Source organism: Diospyros lotus, chromosome 10, assembly GCF_014633365.1.
Source record: "Diospyros lotus cultivar Yz01 chromosome 10, ASM1463336v1, whole genome shotgun sequence".
In the NCBI taxonomy this organism is placed as follows: Eukaryota; Viridiplantae; Streptophyta; class Magnoliopsida; order Ericales; family Ebenaceae; genus Diospyros; species Diospyros lotus.
The window spans coordinates 10,545,757-10,569,322 of NC_068347.1; the positions used below are offsets into that span (position 1 = coordinate 10,545,757).

At 41.6% G+C, this 23,566-nt stretch overlaps 1 protein-coding gene across 1 annotated transcript in view; it reads left to right on the forward strand.

The window, feature by feature from the left end:
- Positions 1-23,566, forward strand: part of LOC127811517 (nuclear pore complex protein NUP133) — a 65,803-nt gene that overhangs the window by 7,629 nt on the left and 34,608 nt on the right. The window contains exons 2-4 of the mRNA XM_052351447.1: positions 14,998-15,122; positions 15,219-17,063; positions 17,622-18,343. Coding sequence (XP_052207407.1) covers positions 14,998-15,122; positions 15,219-17,063; positions 17,622-18,343 — 2,692 coding nt within the window. The remainder of the gene's footprint in view (positions 1-14,997; positions 15,123-15,218; positions 17,064-17,621; positions 18,344-23,566) is intronic.

The following is a 23,566-nucleotide window of genomic DNA, read 5'->3' on the forward strand; positions in this document are numbered from 1 at the left end:
TTAATATCAATGATGAACAAGCTTCTTTTCTGCATCATGTTTGGTGGCTAACTAGCTATTGCAATTCTAGAGGGCCTAATTACTCATTTTGTTTTGACAAAACTATGGTAGTGGAAACCTAGGCTATTAATGCATAGGATTGTCCAAAGTGTTACATATTGGGTGAGTTTTTTTAATCAAGATCTTATTTGGGTTGTCTAGTTCCAAAGGTCCATCCTTTTATTTTTATGGGTTTTGACCCATATAGATCTTTGTATGTTCAACTTGGCTTGCCTTTTAGGCCAATGTTTTATATACTTACCTCCCTTCTTAGAGCTTGTAACGAAGTATACCTAGATTGGGCTTGTCCTTATTGAACCTAGCTTTGAAGGAGCCTTTTTTGGATCCTATGCTCTTGGAAGTACGTGGGTTGGGAAATCTTGTTAATAATAGTGTGATGTAGAGTAACGAAGTGGATTCACTATTAATGGTTAATCAGGTATGGCAATCATAGATTGAGTTTGTGATGGGCTAGAAAACAATGTGGTCATTGTTCTAATTACTTCATGTGAGTGATTATTGCTCAACAATGAACATGACCAAGAATGATGTTCCTTGTAATGATGGCTCTCTTTGTAGTGGTTTTTGCTCCTCATTCTCTCTTTGCTAGTTTATTGAAGTTTCTTCTTGTTGACTTTAGGTCTAGCTTTTGAGAGAGGCTAGGTTATGAGACTCAAGTTTTTCTAGAAAAGAGGTGGTGATCTATCTACTTTGGAGGGTGTAGAATTATTCTAGGCTTTAGTTTCTTAAATTGTTATTTTCCTTTCTGTTAGACTATCCCCAAATCCTCCTATTTTAGGCAATGTACAGTTAAGAGAATAGATAACTTCTAAATCTCTTTGATTAGGTCGATTGCAGAGTCTTACGAGTTTCCTAGTTTAGAGATGTGATTAGTTTTCCTTTTTGTATGTATGCAATACATGTACACTCCTTTGATCATTAAGAGAAATTAACTTTCTCCACATGGTATCAGAGCCACCTTTAAAAACCTAAAATTCAAGAAAGATTATGGTCACCAAGAAGCGTTCCTCGTCGTCGGAAATCATCCTGAGTCACATGGCAGCCGTTGACAACACATCATTTGCCATCATTTACCATAAACTAAATGCTCAACACTATATGCTGTGGTCCTAGTCAGTCTTGATTTCTATTTCTGGGAAAGGAAGAGATGAATATCTCACTAGTGAAGTCGTGCAGCCGAAGAAAGAAGATTTGAAGTTTCAATCGTGGAAGAGGGAAAATAACCTAGTTATGTCATGGCTCCTCAACCCCATGACGAATGAGATTGGAGAAAATTTTCTCCTTAATGAAACAACTGCAGACATTTGGGAAGCTACGCAGGAAGCGTACCCACACGTGGAGAACACGTCCGAGTTGTTCGAGATTGAGTGTATTCTTCATGATCAATGGAAAGGAGATTTTATCGTCACACAATTCTTCAACATCCTCAATTGGCATTGGTAGCAGTTGGACATGTTCAAGGAGCACAACTGGAAGTGCTTGGAAGATGGATCATACTAAAAGAAGATTGTTGAATAGAAGCATCTATATAAGTTCTTAATTGCTCTAAACAAGAACTTGGATAATGTTTGTGGAAGAATCTTGTCTATGAGACCAACCCTAAGCCTTGGGAAAGCCTTTGCTGAAGTGAGATAGGAAGAGTGTAGAAAGAAAGTCATGTTGGGACCCAAAATCCATCCAACAATTTCGAAGCTATTGCTTTTGCTGCTCGTGGGAGTCAACTTCAATCAAACAATGGTAAACAGAAGAAGGATCGGCCAAAATGTGAGCATTATCATAAACTTGGCCACACGAAGGACAGGTGTTGGGATTTACACGGCAAACTGGAGGACGTGAAGACAATAAACTAAAGAGAAAGTAGGGTAACTGGTGAATTCGGAAGAAAGGATCAACACCACTAAAACATCTCTCTTTAGCAAAGAACAAATGGAATTGCTTCAAAAACTTTTCGGCCAGCCACGAAGTAGCCCCTCCTCGATCATTGCAACATGAACTACAGCTCATAAAGGAAGGAAATATCATTCATGCCCTCAATGTTAAAAGAAGCAATTCGAATGTGTGGATTGTAGATTCTGGAGCTTCAGGCCATATGACCGGAGATTCAAGGATCTTTGCTAAAATCAGTCCTTGTAGGGAGAAGTGTTGTTCGAATTGCTGATGGAAAACAATCGCAATTGGTCGGAGTAGGAGTAGTGAAGTTAATCGATAATTTCACCCTTTACTTAGTGTTGTTTGTTCCAAATTTAGATTGTAATTTATTATCCATTAGCAAGTTTGCTCAGGATTATAATTGTGTCACTAAATTTTTCAAAAATTTGTGTGAATTTTAGGATTTAGATTTGGGCAGGATGATTGGTAGTGCCAGACAGTGTTCGGGATTGTACCTGCTCACAATCAATAATTATCCAAGTGGACAAGCTCTACAAGTTGGTCATCTAGGTTTTCAAAGTTCTTTCAATGTTTCCATTCCTAGTTCAAATAATCAAGCTATGCTTTGGCATTTTTGATTAGGGCATCCGAATTTTGTATGCCTTTAAAAGTTGTTCCTTTCGTTTTTCAAGAATAAAAATTCGATTTTTTTTTCAATGTGAGGTGGGTCAATTTTCAAAGCATACTTGAAGTTCATTTCAAAATCAGTCATATAAACCTTCTTGTCCATTTGCTATGTTTCATAGTGATGTGTGGGGACCCTCTCACACAAAACATGTTTTGGGATCTCGATGGTTTGTCTTTCATTGATGACTACCCTAGATTAACATGGGTATTTCTTCTAAAAGAAAAGTTTGAGGTTGATCAAGTATTCAAAAATTTCAATATCATGATTCAAACTTAGTTTCATACAAAAATTCAAATTCTGAGAATAAACAATGCAAAAGAATATTTCAAATTTGTCCTAGGTGATTATCTTTTAAGCTAAGGAATTATCCATCAAAGTTCTTGTGTTGACACTCCTCAACAAAATGGTATTGCAAAACAAAAAAATAGACACCTTCTTGAAGTTTCCTGATCTCTCATGCTTTCAAACATTTTTTGGGGGATGCCATTCTCACATCCACCTACCTGATTAATCAGATACCTTCTCAAAGTCTTTAAATTCCAAACACCACTCCAAGCCCTCATAAAAGTCTATCCACATTCTCGGTTTGTGTCCTTTCATTCCACTTAAAGTTTTTGGATGTTCAGTCTTTGTCCACATTTATCCTCATAATCGTGGAAAGTTAGATCCTCGGTCCATCAAATGTATTTTTCTAGGATATTCACCAAATCAAAAAGGTTATAAGTGTTTCTCACCTTTTACAAGAAAGTACTACCATTCCATGGATGTTAACTTTCTTTGAAAATCAACCCTTTTATCCCAATACTACCATTCAGGGGGAGAGTGAGTTTACAAATGAATGCCATTCTCGGGATGTTGAGAATCTTTCTAATCATACACTTTTACATCCTTGTTGCCCAATTCTAGTGTCATCGGAACTCCCACAACAGTCCAACTACTCGAAACCCATAATGCTCCCTCTCAATCTGAGTCAAGTCTTCCTAAGTCTAATCCTACCGAAGTAGGCTTATCAACAGATATAGAGCTTCATGTCTACTCCAGGAGAAGAATGCTTAAACTTAGGGAGAACTATGATAATTGATTGAATTTGAGTAAGAGCCCAATCCAGATTCAACGAATGAAAGTAACTTTTTCTAAAAATATTCCTAGTGAGACTTGAGGATGATTTGAGTTGGCCAATTGCACTAAGGGAATAAGATCATGCATGCAACATTGCCTTCATAATTACATCTCTTACAGAAGTCTCTCCCAACTTTTCGAGCATTTGTTACCAATTTGGATACAATTTAGGTCTCCACCAACATCTAAGAGGCGACTCTCAAAGATCCCTCATGGAAGTCAGCAATTTTGGATGAGATACGTGCCTTAGAGAAGAATCAGACATGAGAAGTCACTAGTCTACCTTCAGGTAAAAACCTAGTTGGATGCAAAATGGATTTTCATAGTAAATTATAAGGAAGATGAGAGTGTTGATAGGTATAAAGCTCGTCTTGTTGCAAAAGGTTTCACCCAGTCTTATAGTATTGATTACTAAGAAATCTTTGCACCTATGGCTAAACTCAATACTATTCGGGTTCTCTTGTCTATAGCAACAAACTTAGACGGGCCACTGTTTCAACTTGATGTGAAGAATGCATTCTTAAACGGTGACTTAGAAGAAGAAGTGTATATGAAGATTCCCTCAGGGTTTGAGACACAAGCCACAAAGAATCAAGTGTGCAAGTTAAAAAGATCACTGTATGGTCTTAAGCAGCTAGGTTTGATGATGGATTGTTGGAGCATGTCCCTAATCATCTTCTCAATCTCGTTCTTTTGAATTAGGGGGTAACGATAGGACCTAATGTTAACAGGCTCTGTATTTGGTTTTAGATGGATTGAGTGGTCAAATAATCTGGTTGGGGGTAGGGATTTAGGTTCAAAGAAAAGATCCTTATATTCTACCAGCAATTTATTAATGATTTCTAAGTGTTGTACCCGATCTGGAATCCCCTGGGGTGTGTTGACTGTTAGGCAGATCTCACCCTGCATCATCTGATCGCCTTGTCCTTCCTCCATGGCCACAATTGAGAAGAGGTGTGCCAAGTGATTCCACTTTCCCTTGAATGCTCTTTGCAGCCTTTTCCCAAAGATTAGCCTTTTCCCAGAGATCATTTTACATGTCCCAGTCTCCTTTTCTCTAGATAATATCTTCCTCCTCCCATCTTTCTCAAAGGATACCTCCATTCAGTTAAAATCAAAGCTGATGGTGCTTACCCCCTTCATCCAATTCACTCCGAGAACCACATCACAACCCCTCAATTGCAACAATCTCAAGTCTGTCTCAAATTTCTCCCCTTGCATCTCTCAGCAAAAGCCAGGCTAACTTGCTCAACACCCTTTGGCCACTGGATGAGTAGGTGTCCCCTCGGGCAGTTGCAGCTTGTAAGCTACCTTGGCTACCTTAGCAAGCACAATGTATGGCCTAAAGTACTTAGGGCTCAATTTAGAAGCTGGAGTTGTTGAGAAAGAGTGCTGGAGGAACCGCTTGACCTTTAGGTACACCTTATTGCCCACGTTGAATCCCTGGTCACTTCTCTTCTTATCAGCCACTTGTTTCATCCTATTCAACGCTGTTGTAAGCTCCTTCTTTAGTAATTGTAGCATCCTCTGCCTTTGTTTTAGATAATCTTCCACGGTAGACATTGTTGTGGGGGCATTCATTAAGGCAGGCAAAATAGGGGCTTGGCATCCAAATAATGCTTCAAATGGAGACTTTTTAATGGCACTGTGATAGCTTGAGTTGTACCACCATTGTGCCATAGACAACCATCTACTCCAACTCTTGGGTTTGGCAAAGCACACACACCTTAGATAGGACTCTAGACATTGATTCACTCTTTCAATTTACCCATTTGTCTTTGGATGGTAGGCTGTAGACATATGCTACCCTACTCTTAGGCCTTTAAACAACTCATGCCAAAAGTGGCTTGTGAAAATCTTGTTCGTGTTGGATACTATTGACTTTGGAATTCCATGGATCTTGGCCACTGAGTCTAGGAATTGTCTAGCAACTTCTTGAGCCATGAATGGATGGGTGAGACCTACAAAGTGTGCATACTTGGTTTGCCTGTCCACAATCACCGGCATGACATCCTTGCCCTTTGATTTTGGTAACCCCTCAATGAAGTCCATGGATACCCCTTCCCAAGCTTATTCTAGTATGGTTAATGGTTGGAGTAATCCTGGTAGGGCTACATGCTCGTGCTTGCATCTTTGGTAGGTAGGACAAGCTAGTACAAACTCCACTTCTTTCTTTAGTCCTGGCCAAAAGAAAAGCTGCCTTACCTTGTGGTAAGTAGCCTTGATTCCTGAATGGCCCCCCAAGGGTGAGTCATGTAGAGTCTGTAGAATCTTGCCCTTAATTCTCTCGTCATTTCCCACCACTATTCGGCCCCGATATCTGATCATCCCGTTAGACATTGTATACCCTCTACTCCAAGTAGGCTCTATAGCCAGTTGCTCTTGCAGTTCTTTAAGCCACTCAGTCTTCACATAGCTCTCTGTGATCTCCTTCACCTAATTAGGGACTACAACTGTGATGGCATTATAGCCGACCTGCCATTCTCTTTTGGAAACTGCATTAGCCACTTTGTTCTCTTTCCCTTGTCTGTAATGGATTGTATAATCCAAACCCAACAGCTTGGATATCCCTTTCTTTTGAAGCTGGGTATGTAACCTCTGTTGCAACAGATACCTTAGGCTATCATAGTCAGTCTTTATGATGGAGTGGCTACTCTCAAGGTAGTGCCCCCACTTGTCCACTGCCACCAAAATTGCCAATAGCTCCTTGTTGTACACACTTCGTCCCAAATGCTTTGGGGGCTAAGGCCTGGCTGATGTATGCCAGTGGTCTTCCTTCTTGCATGAGCACTGCACCTACCCCTATTTCACTAGCATCCATCTTCACCACAAAGGTTTTTGAGAAATCAAGTAGGGCTAATATCAAGGCTTGTGTCATGGCCACCTTAAGAGTTGTGAATGTTGTCTCTGCCTTGGGATTCTACTGAAACTTATCTTTCATTAGCAGCTCTATTAAGGGCTTGCTAATTATCCCATAGTGTGGGACAAGCCTCCTGTAGTATCCTGTTAACCCTAGGAAGCCCCCTTAATTCCCTAACGGTGGAAGGTCTTGGCCATTTAGTTCCTCGGGTCTGTACTCACCCCTTCACTCGAGATCACATGCCCCAGATATTCCATCTCCTTCTTTGCAAACAAACATTTGGAAATTTGACATACAATTGATTGAATTTAAGGATTTCAAAAGTTGTCCTTAGGTGGGTGAGGTGGAGTTCCAGGTTAGGGTTGTATATTAGTATGTTATCAAAGAATATTAATATGAATTTCTTTAGGTAGGGGCTAATAATTGGTTCATCAAGGCTTGAAAGGTGACAGGGGCATTAGTGAGCCGAATGGCATAACAAGAAACTCATAGAGGCTTTGATGGGTACGAAATGCGGTTTTTGGAATATCAGCAGGGTGTATTTTGATCTGGTGGTAACCAGATCTTAGGTTTAGCTTAGAAAAAATGGTTGCCCCATGTAATTCATCCATCAAGTATTCTATAATGGAGATAGGGAATTTATTCTTGATGGTTAGGGTGTTGAGCTGGTGGTTATCCACACAAAACCACTAGGTGCCCTCTTTTTTTTTTTGACTAATAAGACGGGTGATGCAAATGGGCTTTGACTGGGTTGTATAATTGAGGTGGATAGCATTTATTTTACTTGTTTTTCAATTTCAAACTTTTATACGGGTGAGTAATGATAGGGTCTAATGTTAACTGGTTCTAAGTTTGGTTTAAGAGGAATGGAATGGTCTAGGGCCCGGGTAGGAGGAAGAGAGGTAGGTTCAACAAATAAATCCTAAAATCAATCAAAAGTTCATTGAGGGTGTTAGTAGTTACCTCTTCTTCGGGTCTCGTAAGTTCCAACTTCTGCTTCTCTTTGTCCCTTCTTTCAGTGTATTCTCCTTCCTTTATTTCCACAGCTTGAATGGAGAATAGATGGGAAATTTGGACCTTCCTCTTCTTGAGTAACTTCTACAATTTCTTCCCCGTGATTAGTTTACACTCCCTTGTTTCTAGACTCCCCACAAGTGTTAGCTTCTCACCGGCCACATCTACTGTCACCTCTAACTTGCTAAAATTGAATGTCAGAGGACTAACTGTCCTCATCCAGTCAACCCCCAATACAATATCACATCCTCCCAACTCCAGAACTCTCAAATCCATAGATAATTCTTGCCCCTACATGAACCACTTGAAATCAATGCATTTGTAGTGGCTATGCATGCGATTACCATTGGCCACAGTGACAAACAACGGGGTAGTAGCCACCAATTCACACTTTAGATTAGTGGCAGTAGCTTCATTGAGGAAGCTATGCGTACTGCCACTATCTATGAGAACCATCAGCTTTCTCTTTCCAGCTTGTCCCTTCACTTTTATGATCTTCCCTATGAGTTCCTTCTTTAATGCATGGAAGGAGATCTCTCATCTGTCATGAACCTAGGGTTTAGCCTAGGATTGGCATGACAATCAGAATGAGCTGATGAATAGAATCAAGAACATAATATTTGAGAGGAAGAAATGGACAGAAATGGGGAAGAATGTGGAGAGAAATGAGGGAGAGAAATAGAGAGAAAATGAGAGGGAGATTGTAGAGAAATTGTAGAGAGAGAATCAGATTTCATTCATTTAATTCAAGCATGTCCGTCTCCTCTTACAATTGACCTTTTTATAGACATAGCTAGATTTTTAACTAATTTCTAACAATATCCTAACAGCACCCATGTGCTTCTAACAACTTGTAAAATATCCCTAACTAACTATTATACCCTATTACAATAATGTCCCTTTATTACTCCTAAGGTCATGACAATTCCCCCCTTCTTGAGAGAGTTCTTATCCCCAAGAATTTGCAACAAGTAGCCATTGCTTCATCCAATTCCCGCCTTTTCTATCTGATTGATCTTCCTTTCTTTCTTTCTCCTTCTAGGTCTCTTCTTCTTCCTCGTTCTTAAGTGCCTAAGATCTCTCTCTGGCCTAAGTTGCCCCAAAACTTCCATAGAAGAAACTTTATCGAATTCAAGCCCAATACAACCACCTCCTTCTATAGTTGTCCAATCAAATTCGGCCTTCCATTGAAGAACATGATCAGCCACACCCGTCCTGATATGGTTAACAGTTGAAACTTAAGAGTCTAAAGGAAGAATTAACTGTGTCCTTGACTTCCTTTGATAGTTCATCCCCGTCCCATACTAATAAGTAAGGTAAGCATGTATTCTTAGCTGCTGTAATTTCATTTCCATCCATCCCACTGCCATATTCTACTGCAAAACTCCCAGCAACATCCTGAAATTGCAGCAATGGAGGATTGCAGATTTGCCTTGGATACTCATACCAAAGCTGTTTGTGAGCATTAGCATTAGGAGTTGCTGCAACTTCCATTTCAACCAATGATTCATCCTTCCATACGGTAGACAGCAACTTGGATTTTCTAGTAGGAGCAAAAACCAACACAGCAACGATAGTTTTGTTTTCTTCAGCAAACCCTTTGATTCCTTCCACTATATCCCTTAATTTTCCTCCAACTAGTGCTGTCTTCACCTTCTCGTTGCTTATTTTAACCCAAGTCAAATCCATATTTTATTCTGAATGTGATTCTTCCTTGGATTTCGATAAGTCTAAAATCTGAGGAAAGGCTTCAGCACCATCATCCACACCGATGGCTGGTCCTTTAGTCTGATTTGTCTGATCCAATGCTGTCCCATTTTCCACAAACTTCTGATCTGGAGCAGTCCCAAACCCTTCCGCCCTTGCACTAGCTACTGGGGGTAACGAGTTGGCTTTGGCCTCCTCTATCACTTCATCAATTGCTTCCCTAATATTTCCTTGCAGCCTTTTAGTAGATGCATCTTGGGGTATTATTTCTTCTTCAAAAAGATCTGAAGGCTCCTTTTGATCTGCTGCCCTATCAGAGTGCTTCTTTTCTGCCCAAAGTCTAGAGTAGGTAGTGAATTGGATGTTCGTAATCTTGTCTCTTCCTTCGGTTGCTCCGCTCCAAGGAATTCCTCCTTGTTGAAACTTCCTTGATAATCATCGAAGTATTCGGTGGGGAAGTTGTAATGATACTTTTTAGATAGTATCATTGCAAATTCTTGCAACTTCTCGCGAAACATTCGACCGAATTCCTTGCGCTCTTCATCAAACCCATTGCTGGTTCCTTTGTCCAATTGGCTGATCCCCTTCTTATGTTCCTTGTTGTTGCCAACTGAAAATGCAGCCTTCTTTGGCTGCCATTGAAACTCTATCTCAGCTGAAAATGAAACATTCTTCTGCTGCAATTGAAGCTCCTACGCACTGCTCCCCTTAGCTGATTTTTCACAATCAGCATACTTTGAAGACCACATACTGCTCTTCTTCAAACAAGTTAACCCAAAATTCAAAGCCAAAATTAATCTTTGTTTCCCTTTTCTCACAGTCTCAAGCGCCAACAATCAACTAGCTGGATAAGCTGGAAGAATCCACTTTTCACACAGAATCCGCCGAATCCGTTGCGCCACTCTGATCTGCAATTGAGTTGCCACTTAGAGCTGACTAACACAATGGATAAACAACCTCTTAACTCACCTGCTGCAAGCAGTCTCTATACTTGCTGGAATCACGTCGGTAACGCCGACCATAATGGTAGCTAAATCTGATCTTGCCTTCAAACTTGAAATCGAGAGCTGTCGGAACGTTGCCTATGAATGATTAGAAATTAGTCATGAAGCGTTGGAAATTAGCAGCGATGGAATGAAGCAGTCACAGCTTGAGGATCCTTGCACTTGCCACCAAGAATTGGTAGGAAGACTCGCCTGACCTACTTCCCCTCCCAGCGAGTGTCAGAATTCACCGCCCAATCAAAATCGACTAACGCGCACCCTCTGGACTTGCTCGCTATCTGCTCGCGATAGCTATAGCTTCTAGATCACCTGGATCTAGGTTTACTTCACGCCTTCACTGCTTGCTGGAATTGAAATGGTGCAACGATCTTCCTAGCCGCGTCTCTTCTTTAGGCCTCAACTGTCTGCCTTCCTCTTCAAGACTCAGAACAGGAGTGCCTGCTGCGCCTTCCAAGTTCGAACTGAGGATGTTTGCTTAGATGGCCAAGCTCGGCTCTGCTCACGATTGCTACGGAGGCAACGATCGCCTCCCGCCGACTATTTTTTTTTTTTTTTCCTCACAATCACCGACCATGGCTGGAGGACCACCGCACTCCTTGAGTTCGCCTTGATCGACAATCGAACTCGCTGGAATATTTTCTTCACCTTACTAACGCACCTGCAACAGCCTCGGAAAAATCAGTCGCAAATCAACCTACTCTTCCGCTTCTATGAATCGTCGGATCTTCCTTCGGAGACGTCTTGTCTGCTCATCCACAATCTCCCACCAACACTTACTGAATTTCAACCCAAGAATCATCAAAGGCACTGTCCGAACCAATTGGCCAAGTCGCCTCCAGCACAGCCTCCCAAATGGATTGACTCAATTATTCAATCCATTCTTTGTTGTGTCCAGGATCACTTCCTATGATCCTTTCCGTTCCGCAACCAATTCACCTACTTCTCCTTCAGATCTGAGCCAGCACTCCCGTCCTCGATCTGGACCTTAATCAATGAAATTGATTTCATTGGCCTTCAACTAGAATCAAAATCACAGCTAAGGATTGACTGCTTTGATACCAATTTGTCATGAACCTAGGATTTAGCCTAGGATTGGAATGACAATCGGAATGAGCTGATGAATAGAATCAAGAACAAAATATTTGAGAGGAAGAAATGGACAGAAATGGGGAAGAATGTAGAGAGAAATGAGGGAGAGAAATAGAGAAAAAATGAGAGGGAGATTGTAGAGAAATTGTAGAGAGAGAATCAGATTTCATTCATTTAATTCAAGCATATCCATTTCCTCTTACAATTGGCCTTTTTATAGACATAGCTAGATGTTTAACTAATTTCTAACAATATCCTAACAGCACCCATGTGGTTCTAACAACTTATAAAATATCCCTAACTAACTATTATACTCTATTACAATAATGCCCCTTTATTACTCCCAAGGTCATGACATCCTCCTTCATCTTCCATTTCTGTTTCCTCTGCCCTCTAAATGTCTTCCCCGATGTCATCCCCTTCCTTATCTTCTTTCTCCTCTTCTTTGCCTTCCATCTTTAACAATTGTCTTTTACACTGGTGGCTTGGGCTATATCTATCCCCGCACTTGTGGCAGAGCCCTAATTGCCTTATCTACTCCATTGTAGTCCCTTTTGCTTCATTGAAATTCGTCTTAGGTGGTCCCAGCAAGACCCTTGCATTCATCCTCTTTGAGCTCATCCCCACTGTTTGTTGAGGGTTAGAGCTAGACTTTGGCCACACCTTATTCTTCTCAAGTATGGCCTCTAATGTTAGCTCTTGTAATCAAGCTTTCTCTGCCACTTGCCTCACGGTCGCAGGCATCATTATTTTGACCATAGATCATAGTTCTCCCCTAAGGCCACTCACGAAATTAGATACAAACTACTGCTCAGTCAGTGATGGCTTAGCATTCCACATGAGGGCCCTTAATTTCTCGAACTTATCCAAATATTCAATCACTGTTCCTACCTGTTTGAGCATCTTAAATTCTTTGATCACATTGGGTATATTCTTCTCCCCAAACCTCACATAACTCCTCTGCAAATTCATTCCAACCTAGCTCTATCTCCTTGGCCTTAATCCACCCTTGATACCAGGAGTCGGCAATGTCATTGAGATAAGCTGTTGCCATTGTTACCTTCTACACCTCAGGTACATTGTACAATTGAAAAAATCTCACACCGACGGATCCACCACCTAGGCTTGGATCCATCGAACATGGGAATCTCTAGTCGTGGCATCAGGGTATGACTATTAGTATGGGAAGTAATTCCTCTTACCTAAACTCCTGTATCCTCCTCCAATGGTTCAGTTGGCTCCTCCATCCTCAGAGGTCGTGGAAGGATTTTGTGGCCAGAATAGCTAGGATCTGTCAATAATTGGGGTGGAAATTCAAGTAACAGCCTAAATTGAGGTAGAGAGGATAGCATGTTGAACATGCTATTGATCCTCTGTCCGTATTTCTTCATTGTCTCTCGGTGCTTCTCCAATTCATGTTGCTTCCCTTCATGTGAAGCGATTTGTTCTTCCCTTCCCTGAGCGATCGCCTCGTGTGTCTGATGCATTCCAAATTCCAATGCCTCCATTTGTGTCTCCAACTGCTTCAAGCGAGTACCCTCTGCCATTGCTTTTACACTGCTAGATCACCACAATTGCTTGATCCGATCACCGTCTTTGTCGCCGAGGATGACCGGCTATGATACCAAAATGATAAATCTCGAATCTGAGACTTATGCAATTATGGAATTATAGTAGCTGTAGGAATTTGAATTTAGGAGAGAGAGAATTTGAAAGGAGGGAGAGTTGAGAGAGAGAATAGGAGGGAAATAATTATGCTCTATTTCATTTCATAATTCCCATCCTCAGACGCTTGTTCTCCTTTTATAGGCAGCCTTTTAGTTGTAACAGAAAGTGTACAAGTTGTTAAAACTATAACTGTTTGGTACAACTACTGCTTATTACAAGTATTAGGCTAATTACAACCTTGCTCCCTTTCTACTAATTTCATCCATACCCTTGTCCGACCTTTAGGGTCGTGACAAGATCTTCCACCTGCCACTGAACTACTCCAACATGCTTTGCCTCCGTGAATGGAATATGAATTGTTAGACAATATGCTACAAACAATGCATGATTCAGAAGACCACAGTGATTAAAGTTGTGAATGCTATATTGAATGAGGAGATTCTAAGCACCAAAGACTACCATGAGAATGTCAGAAGATTAGTTTTGTCTAGAAAGGATACTTTCCCTATCCAGTATGCAAATTTTGACACTGAAATCCGAGCCCAGGTTGTCACAGTAGCAGTGGAAGTAATCAGACAACATTGCACTAAGCATTTGGAGATAATACCTATGACGTTGATGGGAGATTCTCCACAGCTAAATAGGAGTGTGGTCAAACTTTTGATTCATGTTGGAGACAAGACTGAGCTTGGCCACAAGCTATAATTACCTTTTGTGAATTGGGTTGTTGCAATTGGGAAGATGTTGAAAGAAAAGGTTTTTGTTGGACTACTAATTGCTACCATGCACTGGCATAGTTCATGTATGAAGATCCAAGACATTGTGGGGATTTACAGATTAATGAGAAAAGGGAGAATTTGCATGGAGATCTGCAAATACAACATTTTACAAGTGCAAGAAAAGCAAAAGAGAAGGAATATAAAAGCAAAGAGGAATGGTCTTAGGAGGAGAAAGAGAGATTAAACAGACAATGAGAATGAGAATTGGATGAAGAAACAACATCACAATGGTAATATGGTTCTTGAGAACAAGAAACCTCTTAAGGAAGGGGGAATTATCATGATCCTAAGAGTAATGGAGGGGTAATATTGTAATAGGGTTACAATAGTTTGTTAAGAGATATTTTGTAATCCGTTAAGAGCACATGGGTGCTATTATGAATTCAGTTAGCAGCCAGCTATGCCTATAAGAGGGTTATTTGTAAGAGGATGGGATATTATGTGAAATGATTTTGAAATCCTTTTCTTCTGATTCTCTCTATCCCTCTCTCGATTCTCTTTGATTTCTCCCTCCCCTTCTACTAATTTCGCTCCCTCCTTTCAATTCTCTCGTTCTGATTCCCCCCCCCCCCCCCCTCATTCCAGTCTCAACCCTCGAAAACCCTAGGAATGTGACATTAGTCAACAATTTATTTTGAAAATTCGAGAAGCAGTCGATAGATTTTCTAGTTTTGAAAAGCTGTCGATTGTGTAATCCTGAAACCTTGATCCAAAAAGTACAAAGTGAAACCGGTTGACTTGCTTTGGAAAGCAGTCGACAATTTGTCTTAACTTTGAAGAACCAGTCTATAGTTTTAGAAAAGAAGTCAATGGTTGTGTCACTAGATTCAATGTTTACATAAATTTTCTTCTATTTGTTTTGTATTTTAAGACTTTGACATTATTTCAGAATCCGCAAGATTTCATTGACAAGGTCTAAACCATTTTCAAGAATTGTTCAAAATGTTGAAGTTTTGTTTCATAAGCCTTGAAGTCCAAATCATTTACTTTAATATCATTTAAGCAATACTTATTAACGTTTTGTGTTAAGATACTCATCATCAAGATACCATCAAAAACAAACCAACAGAACATTGTATCATAAAGTTAAATTTGTTAATTTACTTACCAATTGTTATATACCTGCTTGTTGACTTTCAGAATGCCACCAGTCAAGAAAAGTGAGAAGCTGGATGACGCAGACCCACTCCAGCCTGTTTTTGTTGGGGAGTTTCCCCAAGCGGTTCGTGATGAGCTAGCCATGCCCATGCAAATGCATGCTCCTGGTTAGTCCTGTAGCGTCAATATTTTGCTTGGATTTGTAGTTCACTCAAAGGCTTCTATTTCTTTGATAGGGGTGATAATTGTATCTCCTGTGGCAGGTGCTTGTTCCATCTCTGGTGGATTGGACAAGGAAACTTCCCTTGCATGGATTATCCATGGCAGCAAACTCTTTACTTGGAATTACTTATCACCTGCTGCTTCAAGAAAATGTGTTGTTATTGATCTTCCTTTGAGCGTCTTGGAAGATGGACAGAATGGCAGAAACTCAGGTTCTGATAACAATTGGATGGTCTGCATTGTCAGTCGGGATCAAACAGTTAGGAAAATGGACAAAGTTGTTCAACATTGCAACTCTGCCAGTATTGTCATGTGTAATCAGAGAACTCGAGCTCTTATATACTGGCCAGACATATATTCTGAAGGCGGGAATTCTCCAGTTACAAGTCTTGCATCAATTGATGAATTAGAGATGGCAGATTCACTTACTGATTGGACCACCCCAAATAGGCAACAACAACATTCCAAGCAAGGAAGCATTTCAAGCGGGTCAAGTTGTTTAAATTCTTTGATTGCTTCTGTAATTCCTGATGTCAGGCACACCTGTGTTGCTTTTGCATGTGGTCCTAATAGTGAGCTTTGGCAGTTTTACTGTAGCCCCACCGGTGTTCAGCGGAAGAAGATTTATCTGGACAATTTGAATTCAGTATCTCAAAAAAGTGATAGCTGCCTAGTTACAGGGGGCAAGGGGTATCCAAGGTCAATGATTTGGCGTCTTCCACATTATTCTTCAGAAGAGCGCAATCGACAATTTTTCCTGCTAACTGATAATGAGATACAGTGTTTCAATGTTACACTTTCCCCTGACATAACTGTGTTGAAGCTCTGGTCTAATGAAATCATAGGAGCTGATGGTGATTTGGGCATCCAAAAGAATTTGGCTGGTCAGAAACGGATCTGGCCTCTGGATATGCAGGTTGACATCCACGGCAAAGTATTTACTATTCTCATTGCTACATTCTGCAAAGATCGGTTAAGCAGCTCAAGCTACATAACGTATTCACTTCTGCCCATGCAATATAGGTCTGGGGTAGACATCTCCCCTGAAAATATTGTGTCACTTCATGAGAGGATTTTGGAGAAAAAGGCTTCCAACCGAGTTATAATTCCTAAAGCAAGAGTAGAAGAGGAGGACTTCTTATTTTCCATGAGATTGCGAGTGGGGGGAAAGCCTTCTGGATCTACTATTATACTTTCTGGTGATGGGACTGCTACAGTATCACATTACTGGAGAAATTCTACTAGACTCTACCAGTTTGATCTACCTTATGATGCTGGAAAAGTGCTAGATGCTTCAGTTTTTTCTTCCTCGGATGATGATGAAGATGGGGTGTGGGCTGTACTCACAGAGAAAGCTGGTGTTTGGGCAATTCCTGAAAAAGCTGTTGTACTTGGTGGAGTAGAACCCCCTGAACGAAGCTTATCACGTAAAGGGAGTTCTAATGAAGGATCTGCACAGAAGGAGAAAAGAAACTTATCATTTGCAGGCAATATTGCTCCTAGAAGGGTTAGTTCAGAAGCATGGGATGCTGGGGAAAGACAGAAGGCAGTTTTTACTGGAATTGGACGCCGGACTGCTCAAGATGAAGAGTCAGAAGCTTTATTGAACCATCTTTTCCATGAGTTTCTTTCATCTGGGCAAGTTGATGGTTCACTTGATAAGCTTCGAAATGCTGGGGCATTTGAAAGGGATGGAGAAACGAATGTTTTTGCCCGAGTGAGCAAATCAATTGTTGACACCCTAGCTAAACATTGGACAACAACCAGAGGTGCTGAGATTGTGGCTCTTGTTTCCACTCAACTCATGGATAAGCATCAGAAGCATCAGAAGTTTCTCCAGTTTCTTGCTTTGTCCAAGTGCCATGAGGAACTGTATTCAAGACAGAGTATGATTTTTGCCCAAGTAATGGGGCTGTTTTATGCATGTTTGTTCTATATGTACGCGCGCGCGGGGGGGGGGGGGGGGGGGGGGGGGTACTTCCTTTTTTGTCACATCTATGTTAACCTTGAAAACTAATGTTTAGTGAATCTTTTACTTTTAGCATATTTGGTATCTACTGGGTCTTTGTGCTTAAGAAAAACTATTACATCTCTGATGGTAGTTGTTTAGAAATATAGTGTTGCAGAAATGAAGTTATTAAAGTTTTTTTCTGTAAATAAAAGTTATTAGAGTTTAAGCATGATTTCTAATGCTCAATTCACAGAAAGAAAGGCGGCCGGGGGGGGGGGGGGGGGGGTTGTTCACATTTTGTTATTATTTTGGCTTGGCCATGTAATTACTGTAATATCATTCTTTGAGTAAGAAATGAATAAGTAACCAACTTTTCATATAATGTAGTGAAGAATGCAATTCCTATTACTTGTTATAATCATGCAAAGAGCTTCTCATTCCCAAGTTTTTCTAATCACACATTAACTCTTAGGATATTTTTTTCTTTTGCCAGGACAATCACTGCAAACTATCATGGAACATGGTGAAAAACTTGCTGCTATGATTCAACTTAGGGAGCTGCAATATATGATTGGCCAGAATCGATCTGCTGGAGTTGGCTCTTCTAATTCTACTTCAGAAAATGAAATTTCTGGATCCCTTTGGGATCTAATTCAATTGGTTGGTGAGCATGCCCGTCGGTGTACCGTTCTTCTAATGGACAGGGACAATGCTGAAGTATTTTACAGTAGAGTTTCAGATCTGGAAGAATTATTTTATTGTTTAGACAAACAGTTAGGATACTTGATCAGGACGGAGATGCCTCCAGTGATTCAGATTCAAAGAGCTTGTGAACTCTCAAATGCCTGTGTGAATTTAATACGCACAGCAACACAGTACCAAAATGAGCATCACATGTGGTATCCCTCTCCTGAGGGTTTAACACCATGGTATAGTCAACCTGTTGTAAGGAGTGGCTCGTGGAGGATTGCCTCTTTCATGATTCAGCTGGTAACTGAAATATATCATCTTGATTTGTCTAGAAAATCAGACTTTCATTCTAACCTCGAAGTACTCTCTGAATTATTACTTGAGGCATATTCTGGTGCCATCACTGGAAAAATTGAGCGTGGAGAAGAGCACAGAGGATTGCTGGATGAGTATTGGAGTAGGAGAGATGCTCTTCTTGACTCTCTTTATCAACTTGTGAAAAGTTTGGCTGAAGCCAGATGTCAGGTTAATCTCGTGCCCTCTGATTTTACTTTATAATGCTGGTTATTTCTTTCTATCCATGTGGACCTTTCATGATATTTTGGCACTTGACAAACAACTGCCTCCTAGAAGTCATTTGGTACATCCATTATTTGTGGTAGTCAAGAATCTTGACTTGGCTTTTTGAACGTGTTGAATGAGTTGCAAAGCCTCCTTTCCACTTCATTTTTTCTATTTTTGGTTTCCTTGGTTGTGTGCTTCTCCTTTTGATAAGTCAAAGCATAGTTGCCAGGATTGAGGTATGATAGGGGTCCCAAGATGAGGTTGGGGTGTCGGTACATGACTTGGAATAATAAGGGTACGTAAGGGGTAGATTTAGTTGGTATGCTATTTAGGGTCATGGTATGTTTTGAATATTAATGGTAGAATTCTAAGAATTGTAAGAATACTTGATTCAATAAGCAAGAGTTCCAAACCAATTACAGCAGAAAAAGAAAGAAAATAGGGCAATTCGAGAGGCCCTTAATCTCTCCTAGTTTCTGGAAAAATTCTTCACACCGCCCTCACCTCTGTCACCTCTCTTTTATTCCTCATTCTCTAACGGAATTAGAATCCGCACATGCAGGTTCTTATACAACCTTGCAATTCCTGTTCTACCCCTCCTCTAACAGCTAATTTTCCTAATTCCAAAACTATCCCTGATTCCTTGGACGCCTTTGGTATGTCCAGTGAATCAGTGGTCTATCAATACTCCCTCCCCTAATTTTCACCTTGTCCTTAAGGTGGAAAAATGGAAACTGCTGCTGGATCATTGAGTAGGGCTCCCAAGTGGCTTCCAATGGTGGCAGGCCCTTCCACTGAATCAACACTTATGTTCCTTGCATGCTCCTGCCATTCCCCGAACGCACTCCTAGCACCACTGAGGGTTCCACCACCATTTCCAGATCTTCATTAAGCTGTTTGGGCAGCTCCATCATGGCCTTCATTGCACCCTTAGCCTCCTGTAGTTGGGACACGTGAAATGTTGGGTGGATTTGACAATGCGGTGGCAGTTTCAGCTGGTAAGTCACAAGACCTACCTTCTTCTAAATCTCAAACGAGCCATAATAGCGTGCCGCTAGTTTCTCATTTGCACGGGCAGCCAAAGACCTTTGCCGATACGGCCTTAATTTCAAATATACTAAGTCTCCTACCTGGAACTTCACATCCCTTCTTTCCCCATCTGCTCTCTTCTTCATTATTGCTTGTGCCCTCAAAAGTTGTGCCTTCAGTTCATCTAGGATCTCATCCCTTTCAATCATCTGTTGCTCCACCATCGAGACGGGGGTAGTTTCCTTCTCAAACCTCACTAAGGGAGGCGGTTCCCTCCCATACACCACTTGGAAGGGAGTTAATTTAGCAGCTGTGTGATAGGAGGTATTGTACCATAATTCAGCCCATGGTAACCAAGCGAACCAGGCCTTTTGTTTGGAAGAAGCAAAACATCTCAAGTAGGTTTCCAAAGTCTGGTTGAGTACCTCGGTTTACCCATCCGTTTGTGGATGATAAGCTGTACTTCTTTTGAGTTTGGTGCCTTGTAGCCTGAAAATCTTCTCCCAAAATCTGCTCATAAAAATTTTGTCTCTATCCGACACAATGGACCTAGGAACCCCATGGAGCCTCACCACTTCCTTGATAAAAGTTCCAGCCACCTCCCCAGCTGTAAATGGATGTTTAAGACTAATAAAATGTCCATATTTGCTAAGTCGATCCACCATGACCAAGATTGAGTCTACCTTGTTAGATTTTGGGAGTCCTTCAATAAAGTCCATGGCAATGTTGTCCCAAATCTGGTTAGGAATTGGTAGTGGCTGTAACAGTCCCCTTGGTGACAAGGTTATATATTTGTTTTGTTGAGAAGTCGAACAGTCACGATGCACATCTTTCTTCATACGCGGCCAATAGACATTCGCTAACACCCTTTTGTAAGTTTTTAAAAACCCCAAATGACCTCCCACACTCCTATCATGCCCTTCCTGGAGTTTCAACGGAATTAGTGCAGATCCCTTGGGTAAGTAAAGTCGTCCCTTGTAGACGAGGTGCTTGTTCACTAGTTGAAAATTAGGATGGGAGGAGGGTTTAGCTTGTAACTCTTGGATAATTTTTTGCAACCTTGCATGAGTGTTTACCTCACTTGCCACCTGTTCCAAATGGACCACCCTAGGCACTGTCAAAGCCATCAAAGTTGCTGTGTGACAGATTTTGGATAGCCCATCAGCCGTCTTATTCTTCATCCCAGCCTGATGTCAGGCTCGGATCTGACAAAAGAATTCCTCCCGAATTGAGGAGGAAACGCAGGCGGGGAAACGATTGAGAAGGGAGAAATAGGGAGAGCGAGTTCTAGAATCAGAGAGAGAGGAACGAGAACAAACTAGAGAAAGGGAGGGAAAGGAAATTGTGGAATAATCCTCACATGATTTCCCCATCCTCAACCAGCTCTTATTTAAGCAAGATACAAGTGAGCGCGACAGTAACTAACTGCCCAGCGCGCGCCTACTTGAGGAATTTGAATTATTCCTCTACCCACAGTTACAATACTGCCCCAAGCTATTCTAATGACTCATATACCCTCGGCCTATGACAATTGCCCCCCCCCCCCCCCCCTTAAAGTATTTTTTGTCCTCAAGAAATTAGAGGAGGTCGGACCTTCTTGGAAATCGCTGTAGGAGGTCGGGAAGATACTCCCATGTCGTGTTGTTCGGGTGAAGGTGTGACCACTGGACTAGAACTTGAGTCACTGGAGCAGCATCATTGTATATGACGTGTTTGTCCAACACTGCCAAGGGTTCTCCTGTGTCTTCTATGGCCTCCAACGGGGCGGGTAGCGTGTGGCTGGTGAGCTCCGTAGGTCTGATAGATTTTTTTAAGAGTGAGACGTGGAAGACAGGGTGCAATCCCACTCTGTCCGGCAGCTGCAGGCGATAAGCCACCGGTCCCACCTTAGCTAGAATTTTGAATGGTTCGTAGAACTTGGGGTTGAGTTTAGACGTTGGTCCTTTGCAAAACAAATGTTGTTGGAATCTTCTGACCTTGAGATAAACCTCTTCTCCTTCTTCAAACTACCTTTCCGTTATGTGCTTATCGGCCAGCTGTTTCATGCGCTGGCTAGCTAGGGTCAATTCTTGCTTGATTGTGTGGAGAGCTTCTTGCCTTTCCTTCAGGTAGAGGTCAGCCATAGTTTCGGTGGGAGAGTACTGCATTACTGCTGGAATAATATGGAATAATAGGAGGTAATACCTGAACAGAGCTTCAAATGGGGTTTGTTTGTGTGCTGTATGGTAATTGGTGTTATACCACCACTGTGCCAAGGTTACCCAACGACTCCAGCTACGAGGTTTGGAGATACAAAGACATCGTAGATAGGTTTCCAAGCACTGGTTAACTCTTTCGGTCTGTCCATCCGTTTCTGGATGGTAAGCCGAAGATAAGTGTAGTTTGATGCCTAACCCTTGAACTAAAGTCTTCCAGAACTGGCTGGTGAAGACCTTGTCACGATCGGACACCACTGCCTTGGGTAAACCATGAATCTTAAAAACTGTATCCATCAACTTCCTAGCTACTTCAGCTGCTGTGAACGGATGGGCCAAGGTAAGGAAGTGGCTGAATTTGGTTAGTTTGTCTACTACCACCAATAGAGTGTCTGCGCCCTCAGATTTTGGTAACCTTTCCACAAAGTCCATCGAAATCAATTCCCAAGCTTGTGAAGGAATTTCTAGCGGTTGAAGGAGGCCCGGGTAGGGTATTTGCTCATGTTTGCACCTCTGACATGTACTGCATGTGATCACAAATCTGTTCACGTCTCTTTTTAGCCCATTCCAGTAGAAGAGTTGTCTGACCCGCTAGTAGGTGACGTTGAGCCCGGAGTGACCCCCAATGGGCGAGTCATGCAAGCTTTGTAGGATCTTTTGTTTCAACTGAGTGTCATCCCCAATAATTACTCTGTTTTGAAATCTCAGAAGTCCCCCTTTTAACTGATAGTTTGGATCAGACGTGGTACTGACTGCCAGCTTGGTGAGTAAATCCTGGATCCACGGAGTCTAGTCGTAGCTGTAGGCAATTTCCTGCACCCAATCCGGAACTAATGCTGAAATGGCACAGCAAGAGGCTGAGCCCTCCCTTCTAGACAGAGCATCTGCTGCTCTGTTTTCTTTCCCTTGCCGGTAAAGGATGACGAAGTCAAAGCCCATGAGCTTTGTAATTCCTTTCCGCTGTAACTGATTATGTACGCGTTGGTGAGATAGGAATTTGTGGCTCTCGTGGTCGGTTTTAATGGTGAATCTCTTGCCCTCCAAGTAATACCTCCATTTTTCCACCGCCATTAGAACGGCCAATAGCTCCTTGTCATAGATGCTGAGACCCAGGTGACGTGGAGCCAATGATTGACTTAGGTAAGCCACAGGTCGTCCTTCTTGGCTAAGTACAACCCCTACTCCAGTATCACATGTATCCGTTTCTAGGATAAATTCCTTAGAAAAATCCGGAAGGGCCAATGTTGGAGCCTGAGTCATGGCTGCCTTGAGAGATTCAAAAGATTCCTCTGCTTCCGGGCCCCAATGGAAACTATTCTTCTTCAAAAGATTGGTCAGTGCCTTGCTTATCACCTTGTAGCCTCTTATAAACCTTTTGTAATATCTAGTTAGGCCTAGGAAACCCCTCAGCTCCTTCAATGTCTTTGGTCTTGGCCAATTCTTCGTCGCTTCAATTTTGTGTGGATCGGTGCTCACCCCCTGTCCTGATATAATATGGCCCAAGTACTCCACATTTTCTTCTGCAAATGAGCATTTAGTCCTCTTCACATATAGTTTATGAAATCTAAGGATCTGAAATGCCAGTTTTAGGTGGGTGAGGTGTTGTGCTAGGGTGGAACTATATATGAGGATGTCATCAAAGAATACCAAGACAAATTTGCGCAAATAGGGAGCAAAAATGTGGTTCATCAATGCTTGGAATGTGGCTGGAGCATTGGTTAAGCCAAAGGGCATTACCAAGAATTCGTAATGCCCTTGATGGGTTCGAAAAGCGGTCTTAGGGCAGTCTAGGGGATTCATGCGTATTTGATGGTAACCGGAGGTTAAGTTTAGTTTAGAAAAAATGGATGCTCCAGTTAATTCATCCAGCAGGTCTTCAATAATGGGAATAGGGAATTGGTTCTTGATTGTTAGGGAGTTAAGCTGCCTATAATCCACACAAAACCTCCATGATCCATCA